Raw genomic sequence first — 27001 nt, forward strand, 5'->3', positions numbered from 1 at the left:
CCATCCATGAGACAGGAAAACCCCACTTCTCTGCTGCTCACTCTTTCCCCTTTCCTCAATGCCACCCTGAAACACTTACATTTTACCTTCAGAAGCTGAATACCAACAACCTTGAAACAATCAAGACTTCCTAAAAATGGGCTTTTTCAGGAATGAGGAGCAAACCAGCACACTTTGGCCAGAAGTAAGCTTTGCTTTTCCATATTTTATTACTTTTTTTTAAAATACACACATGTATCTGCCATGTAAACAGGAAAACATGTGACAGCACACGCCTACCTGAATAGTGCCCAATTATTCTGCCTAGAAACATTTATTTTACAGAGTAAAATTTTAAAGAAGAAAACCATCGTGCAATGAAAATTAATACAGATACTCTCCTTTATGGGGAGAGCCTGACACAACATAACCAAAACCAGGTTCTAAAAGCCTACTCTGCAAAATGCAGCTGCTCCCCAAATCCCCAACCGCCCCATCTGCAGAGCCCCAGACCCGCCACCAGCTCCTACTTTGTTTTGAAATGCAGGAATCAAATTCCCTGGTGAAATATCTTCACATGCTTAATGAGATAGCCTGCTAGGCGAGATGGCGTCATTCAGAGCTCAGGCATGAGCAACATTTAATTGCTTAGAAACAGCTCGGTGCTCAGTTTTGCAAGTTTTAGAAAGGGCAGTGTTCAGCAGGTTTAAAATCTATAGATCTGTTCTATGTACTGGAAAAATTGGTGGTCGCTGTGGTAGCTGTAATTACTAAGGTTAAAACACAAAAAAATTCCTGGCTCTACTGGCAATTCACAGACACTTCGAATGAAAGTGAACAGGTTTCCAGTAGAAAAAAAAAACAAATAATATAACAGCTTGTAATTGTTTGGGTTGAGGGGATCGATGGGGTTTTCTTGTTTCTTCGTTTTTTTGGGTTTGGGGTTTTTTTTTCAGCATTTGTTCCAAGGCTTTTGTTTACAGCAAATTCCAGCACAGGCAATGCTTCCAGTATAGAAATAGGGGCTGATACACAAAGTTAATGTAATGTATGTAACACCCTGCACCAGGCTGAGCCATGCCAGGTGCCCAGGCATGTACTTCTGCCCACAGTACAAGAAAATTAATTTAAAACATGCAACGCAGTGACCCCACTTCCAACAAGAGCACGTTCTTGGAAGACTACATGTGCACAAAATGGACAATTCAGCCAGAACATCTAGATCTCAAAAACATGCAATTAGTCCAGAAAGCTGAGATCAGCCTGCTAATATTAACTCGAGCTAGAGCATAAGAGTTTAATCAACACCAATTGCTATGCGTGAAAAAACACACAAACAAATTTAAAGTAACTACATTTTGCAAGACCTAGCCTTTGTTTTTTGTTCAGGTGCCAGGGACATCTTGTTATGTAATCACATTTTAAACTGATGATATAGAAGGGGAGAAAAGGTCATGCCATCTCTGTACATACATTTATGGAGAAACAAGTCCCATTTAGGTTCCCCAAATGGTTGTGTAACGCCTTCTGGTTTATCCATCTCCCCTACCAGCTTTTTAAAACAGTTCTTGGCTCTGTAATTTAGCTTCCTTATCCTGAAAGCAGGTTAAGAGTTTCAGTTGTTAAAATAAAACCTTTCCTCTCAGCCAGTCATCACCCTACTGAGTTTAATTTGTATAAAAAAGAAAAACACTCAAACTGTCTAACGTCCTTTTCTACTCTTGCGGTGATATAGAAGTGCATAAAATTAACTGTGCTGCAAAGGGCTCACAAGTCCTTCAGAAAAGATGAGATCTGTAAAAAAGGGAATTAAATTTTAACTTTAAAACGAAGCCTCGGGGATACTTTTTTTCTCCAAGCTGTGACTTTGCCTTTTTGAATTGTTCCCTAGGCAGATCAGATGGGAGATGAAGATCTTTCTCAGACCTCCTCCATAAAGAGCCATTCAAATCTCTGGAGCAAGTCGCATTTGCAACACCACCAGCATTACACACCCCCACAATTGCAAGGAATTTGTTGAATGTAATTCCCAACTGATTACAGCAATTAGATCTTCAACTACTCTTGCACACAGGTACTATATTAGCATTGCCATATCAGCTTTGATATTTTCATTTAAATACCTCCCGGTATTCTAGCATGGAAAATACCTGAATCCCAGACACTGCCCACCAAGAAATTCAAAATTTTGCTTGGACCATCCACAGGGTTATTTTCAGTCTTCTCTATATTCTCACATCTCCCCTCTTTACACCCTGCAGTTATAAAGCCTTCTTTGCACTAGATTTTCTGCATATGGGAACCTGGTGTTATGTATCTGGTACATGACAATCTGGTATAATCTGGTATATAATCAAATAGGTATCTGGCCATTCTCACCGTCTTTCGAGATCAAAAACATATTCTAACATAGAGTTGTAGTTGTCCCCTGTAAATGATACTTTTCTTCTTTGTATTTATTCTCAATAAACCACTTGAGATGTCACGTATTCAGAGTTTTTTCTTCTTGCTTAGAAAAAAAGAAGTTTCTTGCAACATGAATACTTCAAATCATTTCAACCTTAAGCAACATTCAAATCCTTGGGCTTCTCTGTCCAGTGAACCTTTTGAACAAATTTTCTTATTTTTCCAGGTTTCTAACTAGTACAAGACTCAGAGACCTAGCTTGAAGTAATATGAATAAAATCTACCTGCGATCAGAAGATCAACCCCTTAAGATTATTTCCTTGGTCATAAAAAAAGACATTTAACATTTTGATCGCCCACCACAGCTGCAGCAAACACCACAAAGACACCTCCATAATAAAATTAATACACAAATGTTTCAAGAAATAGTATTATTTCCCAAAGATTACCCAAGCTGACTGGTGGGGGCAGGGAGGAGCATATATTTGTATCTATAATCATCCAAGATTCTCTTTTGAGCTCCTTCCCACACTACCATTGTAACCACTTACTCATGCCAGCATGAACACAGCAACAACGCTTGATCCAGCATGAGAAAGAATCAGAGGACTCTACTACTTCTTTTTAAATTCAAGTCAACACGATATATTTTGCTTGAAGCAATAGCGCATCTCTGGTTCTTCTCCTATAACATCCATTCCTTCTCAGTAACAAGCCTCAAAACAAGTTCTGCCTCACTGCCCATTTCTGGTCTTCTCCTTCAATTTTTAATTCACCCATATGCCATCCTTGCTCTTCCTCTCTCTCTCTCAGACAATCCTCCAGTTTTCCTGGAGTTCACGGAAGGCCTGAGCCCATCATCTCTTCTGCTCTACCTGCACTGGTTATTCTTCTCTTTGTCACCTTATTACCTAGTGGTGTTTGCTCCTCCCTCATGCTGCAAACTCAGCAAACCCATATTACAGTACTATTGCCACTTAGAAATCAGTCTCTCTTTGAAATCCAACAGCAATGCCCTATTTTAGCAGTCATGCAAAAATTCTGCTTTTTTCGGTTCGTTGCTCACCTGTCTCTGAGGTCTACCCCTTGGCTCCTCGCTTACAGCAACCACCAACTCCCCTCGACATCCATCGCCCCCCCAAGAATCTGTCCATCCATCATCGCCTTTGCTTCCATTTCCTCTGAGAGCTGCATGAAACAATGCCTTGAACGCTGTAGTAATTTGCATCAAGGAAGCACATATCGATTTAGACTATTATATATACTCTCTGGTCCTTGTAATTGATCATGAATGTTGCCACAGGTGATGGTCCCTCCTGTACTGTTGCAGTTCTGTTGCTCCTAACACTAACAAAAAGAAAAAACACTGAAAAACGTACTATAGACCTATGCTCTTTTTACCATTTCAGTTAATTCTGACAGCTAGGTTTCTCGTACCTTCTCTTAGTTCAGTCTTAAATAGTGACAAAAACACCTAGGATGCATCCGTTGCATACAATGCACATGATTCGCAGCCCTGGTTTGCAAGTTCTTTACAAAGGAAAAGTGTTATTGTAAATCTTTTGCAAGGAGGGGAAAAAGCAATTCGTGTTCTCCTGACCTCTTCTGACTTCATTTCAACAGTCCTCCCTGACAAATCTTCTTACAGCTTTCCAAGTTACAGAGCTGGAAACTAAAAGCTAGCAAGTGTCATCTTCTGCCAGTTGGTCTAATTACTCCAAATTTATTTGTGAGCTACCTCCAACACATCTCTTCAAATATTTGCTTAACTTTAATTGTGTGCATAGCCCCAGTAAAATGAGCACAGCTATTCTCATGCTTAGCTTTAGGCATCTCTGAGAATTCATGGAGGACTTGACCAGAACTGGGGCTGGTTTACATTAGTCTAGCCACTGGCAATAAAATGTTGTTCTCCATACAAATTCTGCCTCACTTTAACAAATTATTGAGTGACTTTCCTAACAATCAGCGAACAGTAAAATGCAAATGATTTCAAAATAGTCTCGTGTTGATCATTTCTTTTCAAGTTGAGTCCTCCAGTATGCCTAGTGCAAGACCAGACAGGTCCTGCCCAATACTGGCAATGACAAGGACCGTGTTGATAGTCACAGGTCCATTCTCCCTGACCGTCAACCAGTGGCACATTTACACACTCTTCTGGCTCTTCCTGTGCATTCCCTTCCCTCCCATCCTTTTTGTACTATACCACTTTTAGTTCCTCTTCATCATGCCTAGTATTCCACCTGAGAACCTCTTATTCTCTCATACATCACATTTCCTTCTCTCACATCAATGCTTTCCATTCTACCAGCTCACAAGCAGCAGTAACCTTTCCACGTCAAGGGTACCCTGCATTTCTGCCCTTGCAGCACCACCCCCAGACATGACGCAGTAAGAGGGAGCAGCACCCACAGAAATGAAAGAATCTTTTACAACAGGACCCTAGAAAGCACACTAGGACCCCAAGGATTATTAAATTATGTAGCTTAAACTCTTAATCTTCCAAATCCTCACACATGAAAGCCACAATCACTGCCTGTCCATTAGCCTGGCACTTGCAGGCTTCAAGTTTTCACGTTCGCATGAGATGCTTTGGCAAGACCCAGCAGCCCACAAACACGCACCCTCTTACAAAAGAGCACACCAGGGGGATCGGTCAGGACACACGCAGCTGTGCTTCAACGAAAGCAGCATCATGCCTAACAAAAAAAGTGTGAGAACTCTGATAACAGATATAAACATCAACACAAGCGTAGCTTCCTCCAGCAGCACCAGCGGAGGGGGCAGGGACTGCCCTGGGCAGGGGCGCAGCGTGTCACAGACACTGCTCAGTGCAACTGCAGTGCTGCTGCCAGCAGGCAGCCACCCCGGCTCTCCACGCAGAAGACAAACCCCTCACAGGTCTGTCTGCCAAAGCTACCTCCTCGCTCTCCCCCTACACAACATTCACCCCGAACCGCTCCAGGTGCTATGGAAAACCAACAGCTCACCCAAAGGCACCGGGGAAGGACCATGACAAGACAGCGGGGTACACAAGGGACAGGGACAAGGAAGTGTAGATTCACCTGTGGAGGTATAAGAAGAAGAAATATCAACACTGACATCTGCTGATAGTTTAGGAGGCTTAAGGAAATGGATAGACAACAAGTCCGATGCACAGGTACCAGGTAGCACACCTGTATCTCAGTGGCCAACACCAGCACTGGAACAGCACAGGCACAAAAACAGCCACACACACGTGGATTTTCACAGCAGGCGTTTTGGTAGACGAGGACAGGACGATGATGGCTGGTGCAACTGAAGACAGCGATGTAATGTAAGCAGTGTTACATGAAGGGCAACCAAACACTACACAGAACAATTTTTAATTATTTTTTTTTTTGGTTTAAACAAGTTGCCCTCAGCTCCTCCTTCAGCTCATCTGCACCTGAAGCAGCAGAGGATGCTAATCTCAGAGGTGCTTCCTCCAGTTGGATCTGAAACGTTAACTTGTTTGTATCGGGAAAGGACGAAGGAGGAGACACTGCTGGAAGCAATGAATGAGTGGGAAGAGCAACCAGACAAGCTGCAAATCGATTCTATTTGTGGGAGCAGTGCCAGCGGATGAACGCAGTACACCATGTACTCTTGAAAGTTGTTCTAACAACCACCTTCTGCAATCTTTCATGTGCCAAGTTAACCCTGTGACTGAGGACATCCAGCACTTCTGCTGTGCAGAAAGAAGAATCCAAACCTCCCTTACATACATATATATATAAACGTAAAATATTTACATACGTATACACACATTCATACATGTAAGTCTTACTTTGTACATGTGTCTAAGTGTATATACGAAATATGTGTAAAAATTTATTACGACTCAGCTTGCTACCTTTCATAATTAAGACACTGGGAGTCAGGCTACAGCTTCTCTGCAAAGGACTGAGTCTGCATTTTGTAGCAGTGCAATGACAGTCCTGCTGCAGCCGTGATTGTCAATAAGGGACAGAAAAAGGAAAGATTATAGCTGGGGAAGGGAATTGGTAACAGTCCTACCTTGTATATTTCAGTTCCACTCCTTATATACATGTGGCTATAGGAAAGATGGAAAGCTACATGCACATTTTGCTCCCCTAATCCAACATCAGTCAGACCACCACCAAAACACATACCAAAAGCCATGTGAAGCAGGCACACAAAACACCCAACAACCATTAAGATTTAGCCAGGTTGCTTGACGAGCATCTGCAAATGCAACGGCACCACCAGGCAGGCAGCATGCTTCTTTTATGTAAAACTATACCTGCATTTCAACAACAGAAGAAGAGATAACAGAACACTACGAGATCTGCTCGAACACTTTCCAACAGGGGAGAGATCAGATTGCCTTTGCCTCAGCTTCACCTAACAGGAATACCAGACCTGGCTAGAACTTGAGCAACGTCCTTCCCCACCCTCCACTGTTAACTCTTCCCCCATAAATACTTTCTGTCACTTCTGAGGGACTCCACTTCCCACTACTCGTTGGCCTCCAAGCATTTTCATGACAATGAAAAGGATCACACTCCTCTCTCTTACTTCATGATGCTTGCCAAAAAGAAAAGTTACAATCAAGAAAAAAAAGAAATCATCTCTTTTGCTAACAACTTACTTGTGCATTTCCCAAAAGTTCAAGGGGATGCACCATTAACTCCTGCCATTCCCAAGCCAGCCTAGTTCAATGCAGCGTTTCCCAAAATGGGAGGGAGAAAGGGAGCAGAAGGCAAGGGAAGTAGACAACTGTCCTGAGGGAGGATCAGAAGTTGTATCACCAGTTACTTGACAGCTGGACACTAGCAATGATATTATCACAAGGGATTTCAGCTGGAAGCAAGAGAGAGACAAAATAGCTTAAGGAATTACAATCTAACACATGAAATCACCTATCTGAAACTCAGTAGGTCACAACTTTAATCACTACCTGTCACCGAAGATCCTAATATTCTCTATAAACAATTTGGTGAAAGAAATAAAGCTCCCTGCAGTTTTATCTGTGGCAGCTACAAAGCCAAATGACCTACCCATGTAACATTAACGCCAGATAATTTAACACTAGATCCTGTCAAAACTCTGCCTGTGGTTTTCCCAGTCAGTGATGAGTCCACTAAACCACACCACAATTTTCAGTTATTAAAAGTCTCTTACTTTTATCAGCTGTTTAGAACTTGAAGCAAATAAAAGATAAATTGTTGTGGATAAAAAAAAATAAACTGCTGTAGAGAAAAGAATCAGAAAAACAGACAGTACTCGGCAGCTCACACCACAAGTGAAGACACTCATAGGAAACGGGTTCAGATGGTTCAGATCAGTGACTTGAATTCAGCCCAGAACACCCTCGAGATGGGTTTGGAAATCAGGACTCTCAGCTTCTAATTTCAGTCTGACACTAATTCAGCTGTGTAAATGTGAACTCATTCCTCAGAGCTTCCTGTCTCCCTTTGCTGCTGGTAAATACTGGGGGTTTGCTGTTGTGTGGTTTGTGTTTTGCTGCTTGTTTATTTTCTTGAGGTTTTTGTTTGGTTAGTTTGGGGAGGGTTTGTTTTGGCTTTTGCCTTTCTTTTTCTTTAATACTATTTCACACCTAAGATGCTGCTAGGCAAATAATAATTTTCAGTAATGTATTACCAAGACAGACGGTGGAAGAGATGGAAAGAGAACACCTCCTTCCAGAACCACGTCTTCCAGCTCAGTTCTTGGAGCTCATCAGCCTCCAATTCCCACAGACACGGGCTGTGCACAGAGCCTGCCTGAGGCACTAACCTGAATTAACCTGTAATATTTTTTTAGTAACCTAAAGCTTTAGCAAATGAAGTAGTCACGGTTGGAAAAAACTACACGCAAGGAAATCGGCAAAACACATCCATACGCTTAAAAATTACAAAGTAGCCCAGCCTTAAGAGAGCAGAACTTCCCCGTATCAGCACGGTTGTTATGGGTACAACGACACTCGGCTGGCTTTGGTACTGTCGAAAGACAGAGGGATATGATAACATTTATACTGATAAAGAACAAAAGCCTGACAAGCATAATCCTGATACTGGTATTTCCTTTGAGGATTAAAGATTTGTTACAGTTAGTGTTACATTTCAGAACACAATGTTCCAAACCCCTAAGGAAATCATACGCCACTTACAGATCCTTCTTGGGTTTCATCTTTTTGGAGAGGAAAATAGTGCCGGGCACATTTAACCATATAAATTAGATGAACAGCATAACATCTAAAAATACTTAAAATATCTATTACTTTTAGAAAGTAAAGCACAACTTCTTCTACAGCAGAACTGGTGTGCTGCACTTTATCACTGGTGCTGCCCTGCATTAAAAGGAAGCGTTGGGGCACAAATGCCTTTGTGCATTTGTTTTGCTATTTTGCTATCCCAAAATGATGGGGGTATAGTCCTACTAATAAGAAGGGGCATTCTGGTTGTCGGAAAAACAGAAAGGTTCTTGAATTAACCAAAACATTGCTGCAGTTTTCCCACTCAGTAGGGCATTTTTGAAAGCCCACAGGTTTGCTGGAAAGACACTTGCAGACAACAGTTTTATGAGGCAGGCGGCTACCAGTAAGCCTGGCTAGAAGCTATGTAAGAGCCCAGCGTTAAAAAATATTTTAAGTTCAACAGCTGTCACTGAGGCTGCTAAGAACTGCCTGGCATTTAGTCATCTTACCCACACTGCAGCCATTCTTCAGGAACCTAATTAAGACAAAGGGCTGACTTGCATAAAACGCTAATTGCATGGAAGGTTCTTTCACATCCAGGTATTTGGAGGGAGCAGGCAGTATACAAACAACTTCTATTCAGCAGGAGATTATTCTGCAAGATAGCTCTGTTGGGTATTTTCCCCTTCTCCTCACCCACTAGTGCCCTTCCAACAATGCAAAAAAGCAGAAGAACGCCCACCTCGGATGCTTGGAGCTGTGATCCTGTAACCCACCTGGGACAACCTATTTTGTGAGTTGTAAAAAAATACTGAATAACCAAACCAGTCTTACCAACAGTGCTAGGGACAACACTAGATGTCAAAAAGGCTGTGCCAGTTTGCCCGACACCAACCAGCATAACAAATAAATGAATTAAAAGGAATCCTCTCTCTCAGACAACAATGTGTTCGTGAGATCAAGATAACAAGAGTAAAAACTACAATTTGAAGCAGTTCACCAAGATCAGAACTAAAGCAGCAACATCAAGGGGAAAAAAAAGAAAAAAAAAAGACTAATACAAGCACCTTAAACAAATAACTTAGTGTAGAGAAGCCCTTTCACTCTATGAACACACACTGGGCTTTTCTGATTTCCTCTGGGGTCACCTGGGCATGGCAGAAATTACACTGGGTGAGTTACCCTTTTACTGGCATAACTGCTTAATAAAAATATTTCAACACTTTCCCACAAACACATTGGTAGCAAAGGCACCAACAAATTAAAAATTTCCCCCAAAATGTGTCCACAGTCTCTAGACAACAGGACTTCTTGTCTGTCTTTCAAGTGGTCAACTGTATTTCAAATGCAAGGGAATTCTTTAACAGATTCATTATTGTCCTTTGAAGGCCTTCCAGGCAGGTTTTAATCAAGTTTTGACTTGATTTGACCAAATTGGGCAACTGGAGTTGCCCATCGATAGGGCCAGCAGCACCAAGCAGCTGGCAGCGTCCCTCCAAAAAGGCTCCCAGGGAGGAGGGATCATTTTCCCCTGACACAACTGTCCTCGTCAGCTCTTCAAGTAAATATGCAGAGAAAGGAAACTTTCATTTCTCATCTGTTCTTCTCCCCCTGAATTGACAGACCTCAGGAACAGATGCCATTGAGTCAGTATAAGGAACAAAACAGTTCGAGCCACAAGTTTAGCCTTAAGAGCACACGCTTGAAAATTAACATCTTGTCTGAAATCCTTCATTTTTCAGTCCTTTTCTCCTGAAAGCAAAAGTGGCAGATACTCATCCCTTATGCATATGATACACAGTGTTTTTAAAGTTCTGAAATAAAGGCAATAAACAAAAATACATTGACTACAAGACTCTTGTACTTCGTTAGTGCCCACAGTTCCAAATGACATGGGGGGGTCTTGGAGGGGTTTCAGGGAGAAACATGCCACCAGTTGACCAAAATGCCAATTACTAGTATCAGCTGCTAATTTCCTTCTCTGCAAGCACCTAGAACCCTCCACTTATTTACTTCCAGGGAAAAAACCTCAACTCTACATCAGGCTTTTAAAGGTTTATAACAGACCCTGTAGAAGGGGATAAACAATTCTTTTTAAAAGGAAAAATGTCATTTTACTAATGCCTTCTGCAAAGAACGGCTACATTAATCTTGGCAATCTTTACAAATCCTCCCCCGTGTTTTCAAAAGACAGCCAGAGCATTGAGATTCGTTCAACAAATGGCAGCATGAGTCAGTGGGCCTGGGAGCTGTGGGTAGGAAGGAGTAGATGACGTCCACGGAGTCACAAAAGTCTTCAAAATGATTCATGTCATAACGTGGATCCAGAAAAGTGATTTATGGTTTAGACATAAACTAGATGGGTATTTCTGTACCCATGCCTGGGGACTCACCAGCAAACACGGCACCGTTACAGCAAACAAATCCCAGTCCATCCACCAAATCAGCCTCCCTTCCCTCCTCACCACACAGAAGAGTTGAGCCAGCGTGAAATGTTATGCCAAAACCAGCACTAGCATTCATACAGGGAGGCAGAGTTTTGAGCGACAGTGGAGCATACCATCTTAACTGCTTTCAGAAAGCAGAACCACAGCTCTGTTTTAACCTGGGGGCTCTGCAAAACTCCAGAAGCTTCACAGGGACGCTGCAGATCACCGCTGGTGAAAGAAAGCAGGGAAATGAGCAGAAAAGTGCTCGTGCATCTCAAAACTGGCAAACCCTTTCCATGTCATTTTACCTTTAACGAGGTACCCCAAAGAGGTAGTCCAGAAAAAAGAAATAAAATTTGTGAGCCTGCCTAGCACGCTCAAGAATAGACCTGCTTCTCCAAATACAGTCCCAAGCCAACAAAAATCCTGAGCCAGAAGTAGCACTGATCTTGGGAAGATATCCCTAAATACCATCCACATATAACGCAACGAGTACTGTGCAATCACCAGTCCAGACCACCCTTGTCTTCTGCTGGGAGTATCACCAGAACTGCCTCTTGTACCCTACTGCAGTCACTTCCAAATGACATACAACTTATTTTAAAGTTACTAGGCAAGTGAAAACGAGGCATGAACACACATGGAAAAGGTCCAGAGACTTCACCCTCCTTACAAAACTACTTCTCTCAATAAAAACAACTCCGGTGTTAGGTCAGTTCCCAGTCTCTCAGAGTGCATGAGACCTCTGCCACAAACACGCTACAGTACCAGTACTGGTCTGTGACCCACCTGTCACCAGAGACAACTCCATCTCACTTGCTGACGTTGTATTGCTGACCCAGCCACAGAGTCCTCCATGACAGACACACCAGTGATCAAGGGAAAGAGGCAGTGTAGCACAGAAGAACCTCTTCTACCAGCAGGTAACACTCAGCTGCTGCTAACACTCAGTGGCTCACAGCACTTCATCACCTTAAATGTTTAGTTTCAGCTCAGAAAGCAGAAGAGGACCTGAACAACAATCTCAGAACTTCAGAAACCTTCTAATTTTAAATATAAAAATCAAACAAACAGTGCATGTTTATGATGTAGGACTCCTATTTCAGTTGTTAATTAGGTCCGAGAAACAAAATACGAACATAGCAGAGAAATTAAAAATAGATAAATACTGCAATTTTGAAATCAAAAGTTGCTTTAATAACTTTTACTAACGACACATTCCCTGAACAACCTGATGCAGCTTTGAAGTTAGCTCTGCTAGCTCTGAGAAGGCTGGACTAGACACTTCCAGGGGGCCTCAGCCAAACCGAATCTTTCTAAGACACTAAGTTTATTCAAATTTAGTGCACGCTCCTGCAATTCTTGCTGAGCTGTTCTATTCTAACAGGCTGTGCTCCTCTCAAGGTGCAAGAAAGCAACCCATATCACAGAATTGCATTGCACAGGGCTTTTTGATCTGGATGTGACTTTTTTTAATCTTTTTTTTTTTTTTTTCCAAACCAAGTCTAATAATTCATGTATTATTACATAAAGTTTCCAGGTAGAAGGGATCTTCCATCTTTTGAACACGTGAAACCCCTTAACTAAGATTAACAACTGATCAGAGCAACATTTTGTTTGTTTAGCACGGAGTCAATACCAATTTCTCAGCTGAACAGTTTGGTTTTGAAACTCGTTCTTACCACTCCAATTAAGTCTCCTCGGCCGTATTCACCAGTCAGGTGCTTTTTTCCATCATCCATCCGTATGACTGAGCGAAGTCGACCATTCAACACAATGTACGTGCAGTCTGACTTGTCACCCTGCCTGCAGCAAGAATAATCGATAACGAGGATTAGTGAAGCATCTTTGCTCAGCAAATGCATCTAGAGCCTTTTAAGAAGTTGATTCATCTTTCCCTCCCTGGCTTAAAGGACATGGGAAAATGTTTAACCAACAATTAAACATAATAAGCAAACAGGAAATTGAACAGGCACCTGTTAAAAGGTGATCTGGAAATACATTTAGTGTTTAAATGGACAGGCTTTGCACAACTGGTTGATGTTAGGTCTGGAAGCAGATGAGCAGATTGCAAGTGGTCTCTAGGGGAGACAACAGGCTCATCGCTGGTGACAGTGGGAGCTTGTTGTCATTGCAAGGCCACTATGGATGCATACAGAAATTCTGCAAGTCAAAGAGAAAAAAAAACCCACTCAAGTGGCTCCAGCTTTGGATTCCTTTTGGTGCGCACATCTTAGTCTATCAGGAAGTTTTTGCTACATCCAGTTTGCATTTGGAATGCAGATTTCCAGCATAACCTAGCAGATGGATGAAATGCCATACTTCTGGAAGTAGAGTTAAAACTAATGCATGGAATTCCAAAAGACTTTAACAAGATATTGACAGCTATGACTACTTTGATGCACAAAGTAATCCAAAGCTTCTACTAGCATTGGTACTGCAGGTAAAGTTATAAAAGTAAAAATTACAATTATATAGCATATGTACCAAGTTAGCCCTTTATTCTCCCACCACCGCAGCAATCATAGTAATGGCTCATATGTATTCTAGTACAAATATCCATAACACTAAGTTTTCCCAAGGATAACTTTTGCTCCTTAAACGTAAAGTGCAGTGCCTATTTTCAATTTACTGTTGAATAAGCCTAACTACCTTTGAGTTTTGTTGTTATTTTAGAAAGGCTGAAAAACTCCTTGAGCAATAGACATTCACGCACTTAATGATGCAGAAACTACCACCAAAGCATAAAACTGTCTATGCCTTAATCAATTATGTCACTTTAAAAGCTTGCCAAGACAACGTAAAAGATGAGGAATAGCGTAAGAGAATTTTAGTAACACCTGGAGACAAGAGACTGAACAACGTTGAAGGGTACCGCAGAAAGAAAATAACCTGCAAAATAGGCAAATAGATTAACCTGGTGAAATGGTTGACAAATTTAGTCCAATGAGTTTCTTATTCTATATATCACCAAGGGAGCACAGCTCCTTAACTATGAAAACTTGAATACTCAACAGACAAAATACAATTTTATCTGCATCTCACCTGTAAACAGCTCGTCCAGCCTCAACTTCCATCCAATCCAGGGCAAAGTCAATTTGCCTTACAAATGGAGACATCCTCTTCACAACAGTGTGGGCCACACCAAGAACTACACTTGGCTGCTCCCGCATTATCCTAGAGGGGAAAAAAACCATAAAAATATGTGCTATTCAAGTACCTCCCCAAAACAGAAATAGGTACACACAGGCACAGCATCCCAATGCAGCTGTAGCCAGCGTAGCTGGGCAGTTATATAGGCACTAATGCAGAAGTTAGTACCTACCCATATACACGCTCCGCTATCACCGCAACCACACTACATCAGTGAAAATTTGACACAGTATGGGGCTGGCCAGCCCTCCAACCTAGCCCAAATTAAATGTCACTCAAAATCAGCACTGTCCTAGTAGCAGCAGGACTAAGCCAGTAGTATGTTAGCTAGCCCTGCTGTATGGTCCAATTCCCTTCTTTAAGCAAGCAGTGGGATCGATGAGAGCCATGTTCTTGTTTATGAGCCACCCTTCCAACCCGCCCTTCACCCGGATCTCTTAGAACTCTGGGAAATGTTCATACTGTCCAGAAGATTATCCCTCTTCCCATTCTGTACCACTCAGTCTCTCAACACATGCATGTGCTCAGTTTCCCTTAGATTTTACATCAAGTCAGAACCCTGTTATACGTAAAGTCTGATGCTCTTAAAAATAAGAGACCTGCTCTGTACTTCAAATGTTCCCTTCTCCCTGCTGCAAAAGCCACAAAGAACTGAAACATCTAATATAGCTTCTGATCTTCACGCTGCATCTTCTGAGTGATGCTTAAAAGTTTTCAGTAATAGAGATACCATGTAATTTAAAACTTTTCTCAAACTGAAAAGCTTTGAGAACGTTCTGCCAGGGATAACTGGAAGCGAGGCCCAAGGGAAATCACTCTCACAGATACCTGGTAACTGCTCAGGAATGTCTTACTTCTCATTCTTTTTAGTCTAAAGACCACTGCATCCTGTCATTTTTTGAGCAGGCACTCAAGTTCTTCCTGAAGAGTGAACTGATCACATGCATCTCTAGGTAGCGTACCTGTTAGGACATCTTTTCTGTTCCTGCACAGCATCACACCAATTGATGGCAGATTACTAAAAAACACTTATTTCACAAGAGACAGCAAAATTCATGAAGAAGTAGGTAAGTGTACACAGACCCAGTATGTGAAGTGCAGGCAGATAGAGATGAGGGAGCTAGGCTAAAGCCCCACATAGACAGGAACAAAGAAGAGAAAATGATTAATACTTGGTAGGTATCAATGCAGATATTCCTGCATCAATGTTCCCTTTACAATGAAGATACCAGACCGCCCTAAAAAAAAATCTGCTTAGGAGACCTTGAGTATGTGAGAACTCTCACCGAGCATGAATCATGCCAGCTTGGTGTCTAACCTTGCAGCCAAAATACAGGGAGGAGAGGAAGGCATGGGAGGAGCACTGTCAGTCTTTGTTCTCTAACTGAAATACGGTTCCTTGTAGACCACTGCAACCCGGCAGAAAGCAGAAAAAGCCTGACTAGAGATCCATAATCCTACAATGTGGTAGCAAAAGCAGACTCACCAGGAGCTCTTTACTGCCTGAACATACCACAGAAACTGTACTCAAGTTTCTAAAACGTCAGATCTCTCATTCATTAGTCCTCTAGCTGCAGCAAGAGACCCAGTGCTGACAGTGACAGCGGGTCAAGTGCAGCACATGGCACTGCAGGGAGGTTTCGTGTTTATCTGCTCTCCTTACCCAATGCCTCCAATTACCACTTTGCAATAACGAAGCTTATAATTTCTTCAGCCAAAATCCCTGAAATTGAAACGGAAGAGGTTCATAGGCACATATCCCTGTTCCATATCGAGCTCATCACACTCGCACCCCTGCGCTCACGTGCGCTACTAGGTAAATTATACTGAACACCAACTCGTACATGGAGCGCAGTTTAAAATCCAGCCATCAAAACAGGATTATGAAAAAGCAGGACAGCTTTCTTCTCCTGCCCCTCTTCTCTTGCCCTGAGGTTTCCATGTCCCTGCCAAAGATACCTACAGACTACCCTGGTTGCTATAAGCTACTATTGCACGTGAAAAGAACATTTTATCTTGTAGAAACTTCACCACACTAACGTAACGTGGAGCAAAGGAGAAAGAGCTGGAAAAGGCACCCCAGGATAAGCACTAATAAACAGACAATGCTTATCCCTCCACACATGCAAAACACCCAAGCCTATTCCCCTTCTCAGCTGAACTAAAAGTTAAATAAACCCCCCTGAAAACTCCTGAACGTTTTAGCTCATTGTTTTTACTCTACTTGCTTATTTAGCCCTCAAAGTCTCGTCCCACACAGGCTGTCTGCTGTGATCAGTAAAAGCCATTTACTCCTTCTCCTCCCTCAAGATATGTGTCTTAATGAATTCAAAATGTAAACTACTAAGAGGCTGCTTTCATTTCCATCTGGAGCTCTCTGTTATTTTACTCAGTGCTACATAGCTTCTACAAGAGTATCAGCACAGAGGGTAGAAGTCCATCCTTATGCACAAGAACAGGAAGACTGAATCCAGCCCCCCATCATCAGCCAGGTTTCTTCCCTCTTACTTGGACATTTTCATCTTCCCTCTTCTGTTTGGCACCTGCCTGACACTGGGGAAATTAAAACCCAAAGCTCTGTACTACAGAAACCTGTTTCTGAAGGGATCCTAAGGATTCTTTATTAGAAAGCTCACCAGATACAGTGGGAAAGGGCTCAACGAGCATCTGTGAAAGCCTGGGACTTATGCAGATATTCTTGCGGATGTGGATGCAATTTGATATTCAGCTTGGCTGGCGATACCAAATAAAAATCAAAGCATTCCTGCTTCTCTGCCAAGCACACATGATTAAGACTCCAAACTGTGAAATTTACTGAAGCAGAAAATGTGAGAGAGTCCCCAGTACCGCAGAACCTGAACATATTCCCTCAAGAGAGTGTGGTGACAACTTGATTACACTGCTCGTCAGGAGACACCAACAGTTGCAGCGTAGGCACTGCACACTTAGTACATCAGTGCAGCAAAATAGCAAAGCATTTAAGGTATATGCTATATAATTAGCTAGTGTCACCCCTATACTTAAACTCTACATTTGCAGATAGTTATTTAGTCATGTTAGGACCACGTAAATGGCTCCTGCCCTCAAGTTTCAGCGAAATGGATTTGATCTGTTGTCCAACACCCAACATGCAATTCTAAGCCCTGGGCTACTTCCATTACCGTGCTCTTTGCCTAATGGCAACTATTGACCGTGGTCTTTCTGCTTGGCCCTCTCATTAATTATAGAGAGAAACCACATACAATGTTACAGGGCAGCTCAAAGAAAAAAGACTAATGTAGTTGACAAGAAAGGAATTTTGGAGAATAATGGAGGTTCTTGTCAAATTTATTCTGGTCAGTAAGAAAGTTAAGCGCCCCCTCAAAAAAAACCAAGCTCATTTCCTGTGAGATTCTGAGCAAAGGAGAAAACCTAACATTGCAGGACTACGAGCACTGAATTTGGCACAAAAGGTGGAAAATAAAATTTACTTCTGATTTTATTAATAAGTTTTTTTTTCTCACACAGTTCAAAGCAAAAATGAACTAACTTGGAGAAACCTCATGCTTCTCAAAGACTTTCTACCATAACACTTTTAAATACAGGAACAGGAGTTAGAAGTGATCTAAAGTGTGGATTTCAAGAGAAATTGTGAAGGTAGAATGCTGGAAGATCACAGAGCTCGTAAAATGCAGAGAACTGGCAAAAGACTTTTCAAAGGACCAAAAAAAAATTTGAAAGGTCCCCAAAATGATGAAGAGGTGATATCACTAACTCTTAAGGGGTTAATAGACAAACAAGAGACAACTCAGTTCTTGAGAGAAAAAAACTCAGGAAAATAAGCTCAAGCAAATGAGAGAGTTAATCCAGGACTGAGTATCAAATAAAAAAAAAAAAAATCAAATAAAAAAAAAAGAGAGAAGAAAAGGTGGAATATCTGACCGCTTGGCTGAGGCGACATAATGAAAACTGAAGTCAGAAACTAGTAGGAAAACAACAGCAGAAGAAAAAAAAGAAGGAAAAAGCAAGACCTTAGAAGAAATAGATGTGATACTGGATGGAATGGCACAAGTGGGGAGCATCTATCAGAAATTAGGTCAAAGAGTTGACATCCACTGCACAGACTTGAAAAAACACAGGTAATCAACCTAGCACACTGCTGAGAACAGCGTGTTCAGTTTCACTGCATACAGCCTTTTGCCCGAGGTGAAAAAACAAAAATCACAGAATAAGATTCTTTGGTAGAGTTGGTTAGGAATACAAACAATTAGAAGGACTTAGAAAGTAAGAAGTACACAGGGACATCCAATGTAATAGAAGCCTAGAAAACACAACCTCAAAAAGCCCTATGCGCAACACAGCACTGATGGCACGTTCAAGCAGAAGTTGAAAAAGGAGTTTAGAAAAGCAAATAGAGGTATTTGACACAAATTATGTGTGAACTAACAGTAAGTCTTAACAATAGGATCATGGAATAAATCAAGGGCATTAATCATTAATATTGGACAATGAGGCTAACCATAGTCATCATATTGGGGGGTTACTTAATTTTTAATTGGTTTTTGATCAATTAAGCATTAAGTCACAAGTCACATACTGCTTCCAAGGTCCAGAAAGGAACCTGTCTTGCACAGGGGCATTACTGTTTGACCTATTCTATTAGTGAGCATTGAGAACCTACAATCACACCACCACCAAACATCCATAACACACCCAACAGCCTGGTCTGTGTTGGGAAACAGAACTGGGGTGGTTCTCCAGCAAAAACGAATAACTAATCTAAAAGAAAGGGCCTGGCAACGAGGCACTGAACCTAGCAAAGCACAAGCTCTGGCCAGACCTTATTTGGAATACAAAATATGTGAGTCTTGGGTTGTAAATCACAGCCCATTGGGTTAAGTGCTCTATAAACCTGGAACAAAGGAGGTATCACCATTTAATATTACCATGTTCCCTGCATGACCACTTGCTGGAGATAAAGCCATTCGATAGATGGGTCAGAGTTCATCTGGGTGCTTAAAAACCTCATGTAAACGATACAATTTCCTGCGGGATGTACTGTAGCAGTACTGCACCACACACACATCCACTATTCACATTTGTTCAAAAGGGCCATAAAAAAAAAATTTTAGTAATAATGAATAGATGTTTTCATGGCAGAACTCACTCGTAGAAATGGGACTTGGAAATAGACAAGAAGCTGCAGTCTCGATTGGCCTTGATGGTGAAAATCAGCGGTTCCCCCGTCAGGACAGCAAGCTGGCCTACGAGTTCTCCTGGATGGGTAATGAACAGGCAGGTGTCCTCCTCCGAGTCTATCTTTCGTTGGTACACATGAAGCATCCCCGAGACCACAAAGCAAACATTAACATCCTGGAGAAAATGGGAAAAGAGCTCCATAAAATCCCCGAAGATTTTAAAAGCAATTATCACAGTGACAGTACTAGCATGACCGATCTGTTTTCCAGAAAGCGCCCTATAGTTTTTGAACAATTAGGTGATAAAATAAGACACAACAGTGAATTATTAAAAGCAGGTTATGAATATTTAAAACTAAGCAGCCACAATATTGAAAAACGTGTTTCTCTTTGTGTGGTTATGAAAAACGAAGGCTGCATCTGTAAGATCTCAAGAAATAACAACTGAATTGCGAATGGAGATAATGGGGTAATCACAGCAGCATGACAAGGGACATCGCAGTTCAGCAGAGCAGAATACAGCAGCACTGTAATTGGAGCTGCCCCTCATCTGTGTTGCAGAAACTTGTTTATTTACACAGTATTATTATAAATGAATCTTGTTATATCCTAAATACAATTTGCTACAAACAAATAACACTGGATTTGTACTGGGGGGGCAGGGAGGGGAAATGCTTTACTGCAACTGAGTGACATCACCGAAAGTCCACAGTGCAGGACAAGAAAAAAGGCCACCTGGTCTCCATACCTCCTCAGGGAGGGTGGAGGTATGATACTCCGTACTTTCATATGAAAGTAATAAGAGCTGAAAACAGACGGGTACCGGATTTCCACTCTGGCTCTGGCTACACTGCTGCTCCACATGTGCAGAAAGGCTGAGAGCTGGCATTGTTCCATCTCAAGAAGACTTGGGAGGGGGTCAGGTGGGGATTTTCTATTTATCATCAACGTGATTAATTACCTTATGGTGGGGGGCAAAGTCTGAGTCAGACTTACATTCTCTGTACTCTCGGATGATGCTCACTCACCTGATCTCCTTGCCTCGACAGCACAGTCCCTGCAGTGACCTGATGCAATGTCACTTTGCCATTCAACAACGAAGGATCCTGGAGAAGAAAGGGGAAGGGGTACGATTTGCTTGTCTGTGCACACATAAAGATCCAAGGATGTGAGGAAACATCCAAATAAAGCAAGTAAGAATGGTATTTACTAAAGATGGTGGTCTAAGTACTTGAATCTCTTTAAAATATGGTGCATGATTTTTATAATTACCCAACAGACATTTCTTCCAGAAGAAAAAAAAAAGGTTTAATTCATTTCAATTAATCAAAAGGATATTCTTCAGGATTTTATATTTGTCAATTTTCCCCCCTGACTTTTAAGGGTCTATAACAAAGAGACCTGTATCAGCAGGCACAAAAATCATGAAATATGAAGTTATTTTCAAAGGAAGGTGAAACTAGAGGAGACTGTCTACATCATGGAGGAACTAGACAAGATGATTTAACACTTGCTTTATCACAGCCCTTCCCTGTTCACACAGCTCAGCTATGCTGCGCATGCATAGCAGATTTTCATACATACTGTAGACCAAAAGCTTCCCTAAAGGAATGAATTCTTGTGTTCATCACACGTGGACTGCACAGGAGAGTGGGAATTGTCCTCCTGACTGATGGGGATGTGGGAGGGAGGGGTCTTTCCCACAGCCTGCCCTCGCTTCAGACTGAGCCCCAAAACCCTTGCACTGGCGAGGCGCTGATCTGGTAAAGTGCACCAGCTGATCAGAAGATTCCTTTCCAGCTCCAAAGCTGGTCACAAAGCATAATCCTGAGTACGTAACACAGACAGCCAACAGGCATGGAGAGAATTTTCTTTCCATCTCAAAGAACTGCCCACACAATTTGGTGTCCCATGTGCAGTCAGTAACAAACCCTAACGCTTCAGGCCACCACTGCTTCGGTGAAACTTTCACCCAACCCAGTGAACATTCAGAAGCTCAGCATTTTACCATCATCGCCTGAATGGGTAGGGGCAAAAACCTAGGCTCAACTACGCGATTCTCGCGCTATGCCAGTGACGTATGTGACAGTGCAGTCCTCACGTCTTGCAGCTTAACCTCTGCAAGGCAAAGCCAGATGCTGCTGTGTCCAGTACTTTGCCACTGAGGTAGAGCCATGAACAGCAAGAGTAAAAGCATGAGGCAAAGCATGCGCAGTAAGATACAACTCAGCGCAAGCAGCACAGCAGAATTTGCCCATAGTAATCAACCTTACGGCAGCAGGAAAACAATATAGCAGAGATGTAAACATTTTACCATTGACATTGTTATGCCAGGTTTTTATCTTTTCGGTTTTGGTTGAAAAAAAAAAATAGAGCAAATGAAATAATCAGAATTATTCTTCACACCTACAGTTGATAAAAAGAACAGATTTTCATCAAAAAATAGCTTTATTGAAACCAATCTGTTCCATGGGAACATATCCAATGCAAAGAACCTGACAAGCACCTGTCAAAATATTTCAGTTCAGCAGTATCAACTTAACTAATTTCTAAGATGTTTCTTCTATCTTTATATGTTTATGGTTCTATAGTATTATTACCTATTCCTAAAGACAAAGCTTTAGCTGTGAAAGTGTCTCACAGTAAGGGAATACAAGCTCCATAATGAGCTCTACTTACCAACGGCTTTTTTCTGGCTGTATTAGCTCTAACAAAGATTTTATTCCTGTCTAAGGTTACTGAAGTATTGGAATAGATTGCACACAAAGCTGTGAAGTCCTCATCATTGGAGATCTTTAAGAACAGCTTAGTCAAAAACCTGCCAGAAATGACTTGGCAATATTTGATTTTGCCTTGGGCATGAAAAGAGACTGAATGACCTCCAAGCAGACCTTGAAATCCTACTTTTCTGTGCTGTTACTACCCTGATTAAGCAATAAAGGAGCTGACAAACAAGATCACAGAAAAGATCCACCCTGCCTACTATCTTCTCTCTTGAATAGGCAAGCAAACCCAAAGTCAACATTGCATAGTTACAGGGTTTGTGCTAAATAACTCTGCACTGATCCCCTCCAGCTTCCAGGAAAAGAAGTTGCTAGCACAACAAAATCTATTTCATCGTAAGTTTCTTTCTTTGTGTTACTATAATAGTTAATCTATTATCTAAATTATATATATTACATACCACAAGTAGATAAATAAATTATCTAAAAATAGAAGTTTATGATGCAGAAGTGAAAGCACAAGCCACTTATAAACAATAAACAAAAGCAGTAATTAACTGGAACAGACAATTTTTTTTGTCAAAGGAAATTCCCTTTTAACTCACAAAGATAAGCCCTGCAACACTGTTTAACTCTTATATAACTGCACATAAAGCTGACAACACGTAAAAGTTGTATGAGGTTGAACACCATTCATGACAGAGATCCAAGGAATGCAAGTTAATTAAAACAAACAAGAAAAGAATCTTAACTCTGAAGTCAGATACCTAAAGGTCATTTGAAATAATACTGCCCCTCTCCTATGGTAAATTATCCCCCCGTCTCTCTCTTAAAGCATCATGGAAAAAAACCCAAACACTAAACAAAAAACCCCACCACCTGTCATCAAAACATCTTAATTTTATTCACACTGATTGGCTGCTCTGAAAAACGACAACTTAAAATCCCTTCAGCCAGCTAAGAAATGAAAGATCTGAGCTAATTTTTTTAAGACAAGAGCTTACAGAATTCATTTTCTTCCCTTATGTAAGTACTAGTGAACACATATTTTTAAACACAGTAAGATTTTTCTTCCATTGCCTGAAGAAGAATTAACATTTGCTATCCTGTATAGAAAAAACTAACATTGGCTTTTAAATGAGATTTCTATAATTTGGCTACATTCCATCAGATTCTTATTTGCTTGTGAAAAAAACGAGTTGCTGTAATACTGAATTTTGAAAAGGCTACCTTATTTCATTATTATTTACATCTTCATGTTAAAAACACTGCCTGTTAGATGCTGCATCTAAAGGACACTATTCCAATTAACTTCAACACTAATCTGTTTACTTCTTAAATCATTGAGAAATTTATTCTAGATTAAAAAAAAAAAAAAAAGTGCTGTAATCAGTAGCTTCAGCAACCATGGAATTCTTGTTTGTGATTCAATAGGTCTAAAAGAAGGAAGACATCAGCTGTATATTGGATACAGACTTTTGTTACACACTGCATCTGAGGCCAGTCCTACCAAGAACAGATGAAAGCACTGAGTCCTACTTGACTCCATCTGTAACAAGAATTCATTCTAAAATCATCTGCAGCCTTCCATGAGGATATAAATGCCTGAAAAAACTGAAAATTAACATAACGAGAGAGTTAAATCTCCTGCAAACTAACAGACAGTGCTGTACCCCTTCATCAAATTGGCAACAACGTAGAGCACGTCTCTCAAGCCCCACTACAGCTAGCTTAAAGATCAGGACATAGATTTTGAAGTTGCAAGGGGAGTAATTTGGAAATCGACAGGGAGCGTTAAAATCTGAAAGTAAATTTTAAGTTCTAGCAAGTGTCATTTAGCTGAGAGCTCTTCAGGCAGAGGCGGCTGCAGCAGCTGCACCCAGGTCTCTGGCAGCACCAACAGACGGGAGTTACTGAAATACAGGCTGTAATAAAACTAGGATATCTGCGACTGATTTAGACAGAAGTACAATTTTCCCAAATTGTCTGATGAGGAGAAACATTTCCATTCCTTCTTACAACATGAAGGTGATAAGCAGGGGCTGAGCTCAAGAATGACGACCGCAAGGGCACCGGGCATTGCCTCGCAATGGGCATGGCACCGCCGCTCAGCCGCAAAACGCGCTCGGAGCCCTTGGCCAGATACAGAGATTCAATTCCCAAAGCCAAAGGAGGCACTCTCATGCTGTGCCGACAGGAGTAATAGATTCAGCAATCACCTGCACGCCTTTATATAACTTCTTCACACAGCATGCGAGAGCATGAAATTACAAGGCGACAGAAATTGCACGTTTACTTCTCACATGGATAAATTTGTACACAGTGAGAAAAAGATTCATGCAGAGCATTTCAGTATGGGCTTTTCAAATGGCAGAATAATTCAGATTTATTTCAGTCCTGCTAATAACTTCAACAACTTAAGAATAAAACATTCAGCTAGTCTACAGTATACTAGAGAGACAATTTACTTTTTAGTGCCTGGCAGAATGAGATGAAAAGCAAAAAGAAAACTAGTTTCTTCCTGCCACAACTTACATCAAGTTTCATCAAGGTTGAAAGGTCCTTCTTTGCTGCTTCGACAACTGCATCATTATGTTTGCTATTACAGGAATCTTGTGCAGCACTATAATGGAAAACCGCTGAAGGAGTCTCTGTCACCGTCACAGTCTTCTTCAGTATCGACTGCAAAGAACAGACACACAACAAGTATCAGTTTAGAAGTTGTAGTTGGCACGTACCAGCAAAAACTCGCTGTATCATCTGTGTTCTCTATCCACCATAGCTGGTGGCCTGCAAAATAAAAAGCTAGGTTTCCCAGAAAGCAACAACTTACTGACATCGTTATCCTTGCATTTTTCTGCAAAAGCTCAACACTCAAGTCAAAGTTACTCATCACAGCGTGTGAAAGGGAAGAATAAGAGACTTTTCAGAAACTGGGCAGCTGCCAGCTTCACAGAACTAAAACTTTATCAACACTGTATGCAAAGATGGAGGAAAAGATAACATGCCCATCAAGGTCACACTCTGTCACAGTTTCTCTTCAGATTTTGGTTTGCAGGTTTATAATTCAAGAGCATTTTTTTTTGTTCTTGACTTCCAGGCCAGTATCCATAAAAGGCAGACCACAAAAAGAAAAACACGTTTACAAATCTGACTGAAAACCTACAGAATGTTCAGAGACTGATACACATTTTTAATTCCTTGCTGCAAAGTAGTTCTCACAGATAAAGCATGGTCTGACAAATACATCTTTTCAAATAATCCTTTTCATGAGTCAAAAGGAAGGCGATACCTAAAATTAGGAAGTTGCAGCAGTGTCTTCCCATTACTTGCCATGGGAATCTCCACAGGGTTTCAAAATCTGCACTAAAGAAAACCTAAACAGTCATCAAAATCTACTGAGACAACTGCAAGTTAGAACACACCAACACAAGAAGACCAAAGATCACAACTTGTAAAGAGTTGCAAGGGCAGCGTTTTGAAGTAAGGGAGAAAACATTTAAATGAATACCGCCGTAAGGAAGTGCAACGTGAGAAACACATGGGACTCTCCAAAGGAGACTACCTACCTTGCCCACAACAGGACTGCTGGCCATGTCCTCCGAGCCAAAGTGCACTCTGGCTCTTTCATACGCCATGTCCATGTCTGACTTGGCACCGCTGGAATTATCTACAAGCAATATAAACATTTTTTTTAAGCACCTTCTTTATTACAGTTTCTCATAAGTAGCAGATAGTACACAAAGTCAAGCAAGTTGTTGTCTGATTGTGGTTTTTTTCGTTTCTGAAGCTAAGAATAAAACAGCAAGTGGCATCCTCACATTCTTATTTATTTTCTAGTTCCTTTTGACCTGGAAGACTTGATGGGAATTTTAAATCTTCTCATCTGAGCTCATGTATACACTACATTCCAAAATTCCCACATCCACTCTCGTAACGTAATTATTTTGGGGGAGACAAGACAAAGTCATTTGGATTTCCCCATCATCAGTAAGAGGCAAATCCAGCAAACAGATTTTCCTCATTTTTTTCAGAAAATTGCTCTTATTAAGCTTTTCCCCATCAAACCAAATAACTTTTTGTACCCAGTATATTGCGAGAACTTTCATAGGGGGAACATTATGATAAGCAACTTCTAAAAGTCTCTCCATAGAAAGCATTCCCCTCCAATGCCTAACAATTTCAGATCTGTTCTAACACTTGTCCAAATTTCAGTGCATCTCACGTGCTGACAGATACCTAAGGAATTGCCTTACAGGTCTCAATTAATGAAGTCACTAAGAACTTCCATTTCTTACTTCCCAATTTTAATACATCTTAATTATATTAGCTCTTTGGCTGTCCCATCCACCTTCCAGGAACTTCTCCAAGATAATAACGCCAACATAACCAGGAAACACTTCCTATTTAATTACCTTGAATAAGAGTCTGATGGCATACCAGCCTGATGATTTACAGATGAGTTTAAGAATCATGTAGAGATTACAACTTCCTCTAACAAATAAACCTGTAATAATTTACATCATAATTCCATGTCTAATATCTCAACTATATATTCAGAAAAGTTTGTTTTCTCCCTTCTGTTACTACATTGTTCATATACTTCTGCATTTTTAAATACAAATTCATGCTCAAAAACAGGATGGGCCCTTCAGAAAAGCAATGGTCTTTCCTAACTGTTGAATTTTGTTACCTAATAAACTCCGAAAGGGCTCAAATTTTTAATTCTGAATTCCTCCCTGGTTCCCCCTGACCCCCACCCCCCACCTCACCTTGAGTTTGCCCGGGATTGCCCTGATCTTGGAAAGTTGGGTCTTGAAAACATGGAGCTGCCCTCTGTATACACTCTTGTGACATATGATAGTGTGGAAATACTATCCTTCCAGAAAAAGTTGTATTTTTAAGATTAAATTTATAAAACAACCGTTTTATTTCTGAAGGAGCTGCTCGACT

General features: G+C 41.1%; 1 protein-coding gene across 5 annotated transcripts in view; it reads right to left on the minus strand.

Annotated features, from left to right (window-relative positions):
* The window catches only part of PNPLA7 (patatin like phospholipase domain containing 7), a 125504-nt gene that overhangs the window by 76623 nt on the left and 21880 nt on the right, over window positions 1-27001 (minus strand). For all 5 annotated transcript variants that reach the window (XM_055807307.1, XM_055807300.1, XM_055807289.1 and 2 more), the window contains exons 14-19: window positions 25618-25718; window positions 24584-24730; window positions 20354-20431; window positions 19295-19500; window positions 14041-14172; window positions 12678-12801 (exon numbers count right to left, since the gene is read on the minus strand). In XM_055807307.1, the coding sequence (XP_055663282.1) occupies window positions 12678-12801; window positions 14041-14172; window positions 19295-19500; window positions 20354-20431; window positions 24584-24730; window positions 25618-25718 (788 nt within the window). The remainder of the gene's footprint in view (window positions 1-12677; window positions 12802-14040; window positions 14173-19294; window positions 19501-20353; window positions 20432-24583; window positions 24731-25617; window positions 25719-27001) is intronic.

The sequence above is a fragment of the Falco peregrinus genome, chromosome 1 (genome assembly GCF_023634155.1).
Source record: "Falco peregrinus isolate bFalPer1 chromosome 1, bFalPer1.pri, whole genome shotgun sequence".
In the NCBI taxonomy this organism is placed as follows: Eukaryota; Metazoa; Chordata; class Aves; order Falconiformes; family Falconidae; genus Falco; species Falco peregrinus.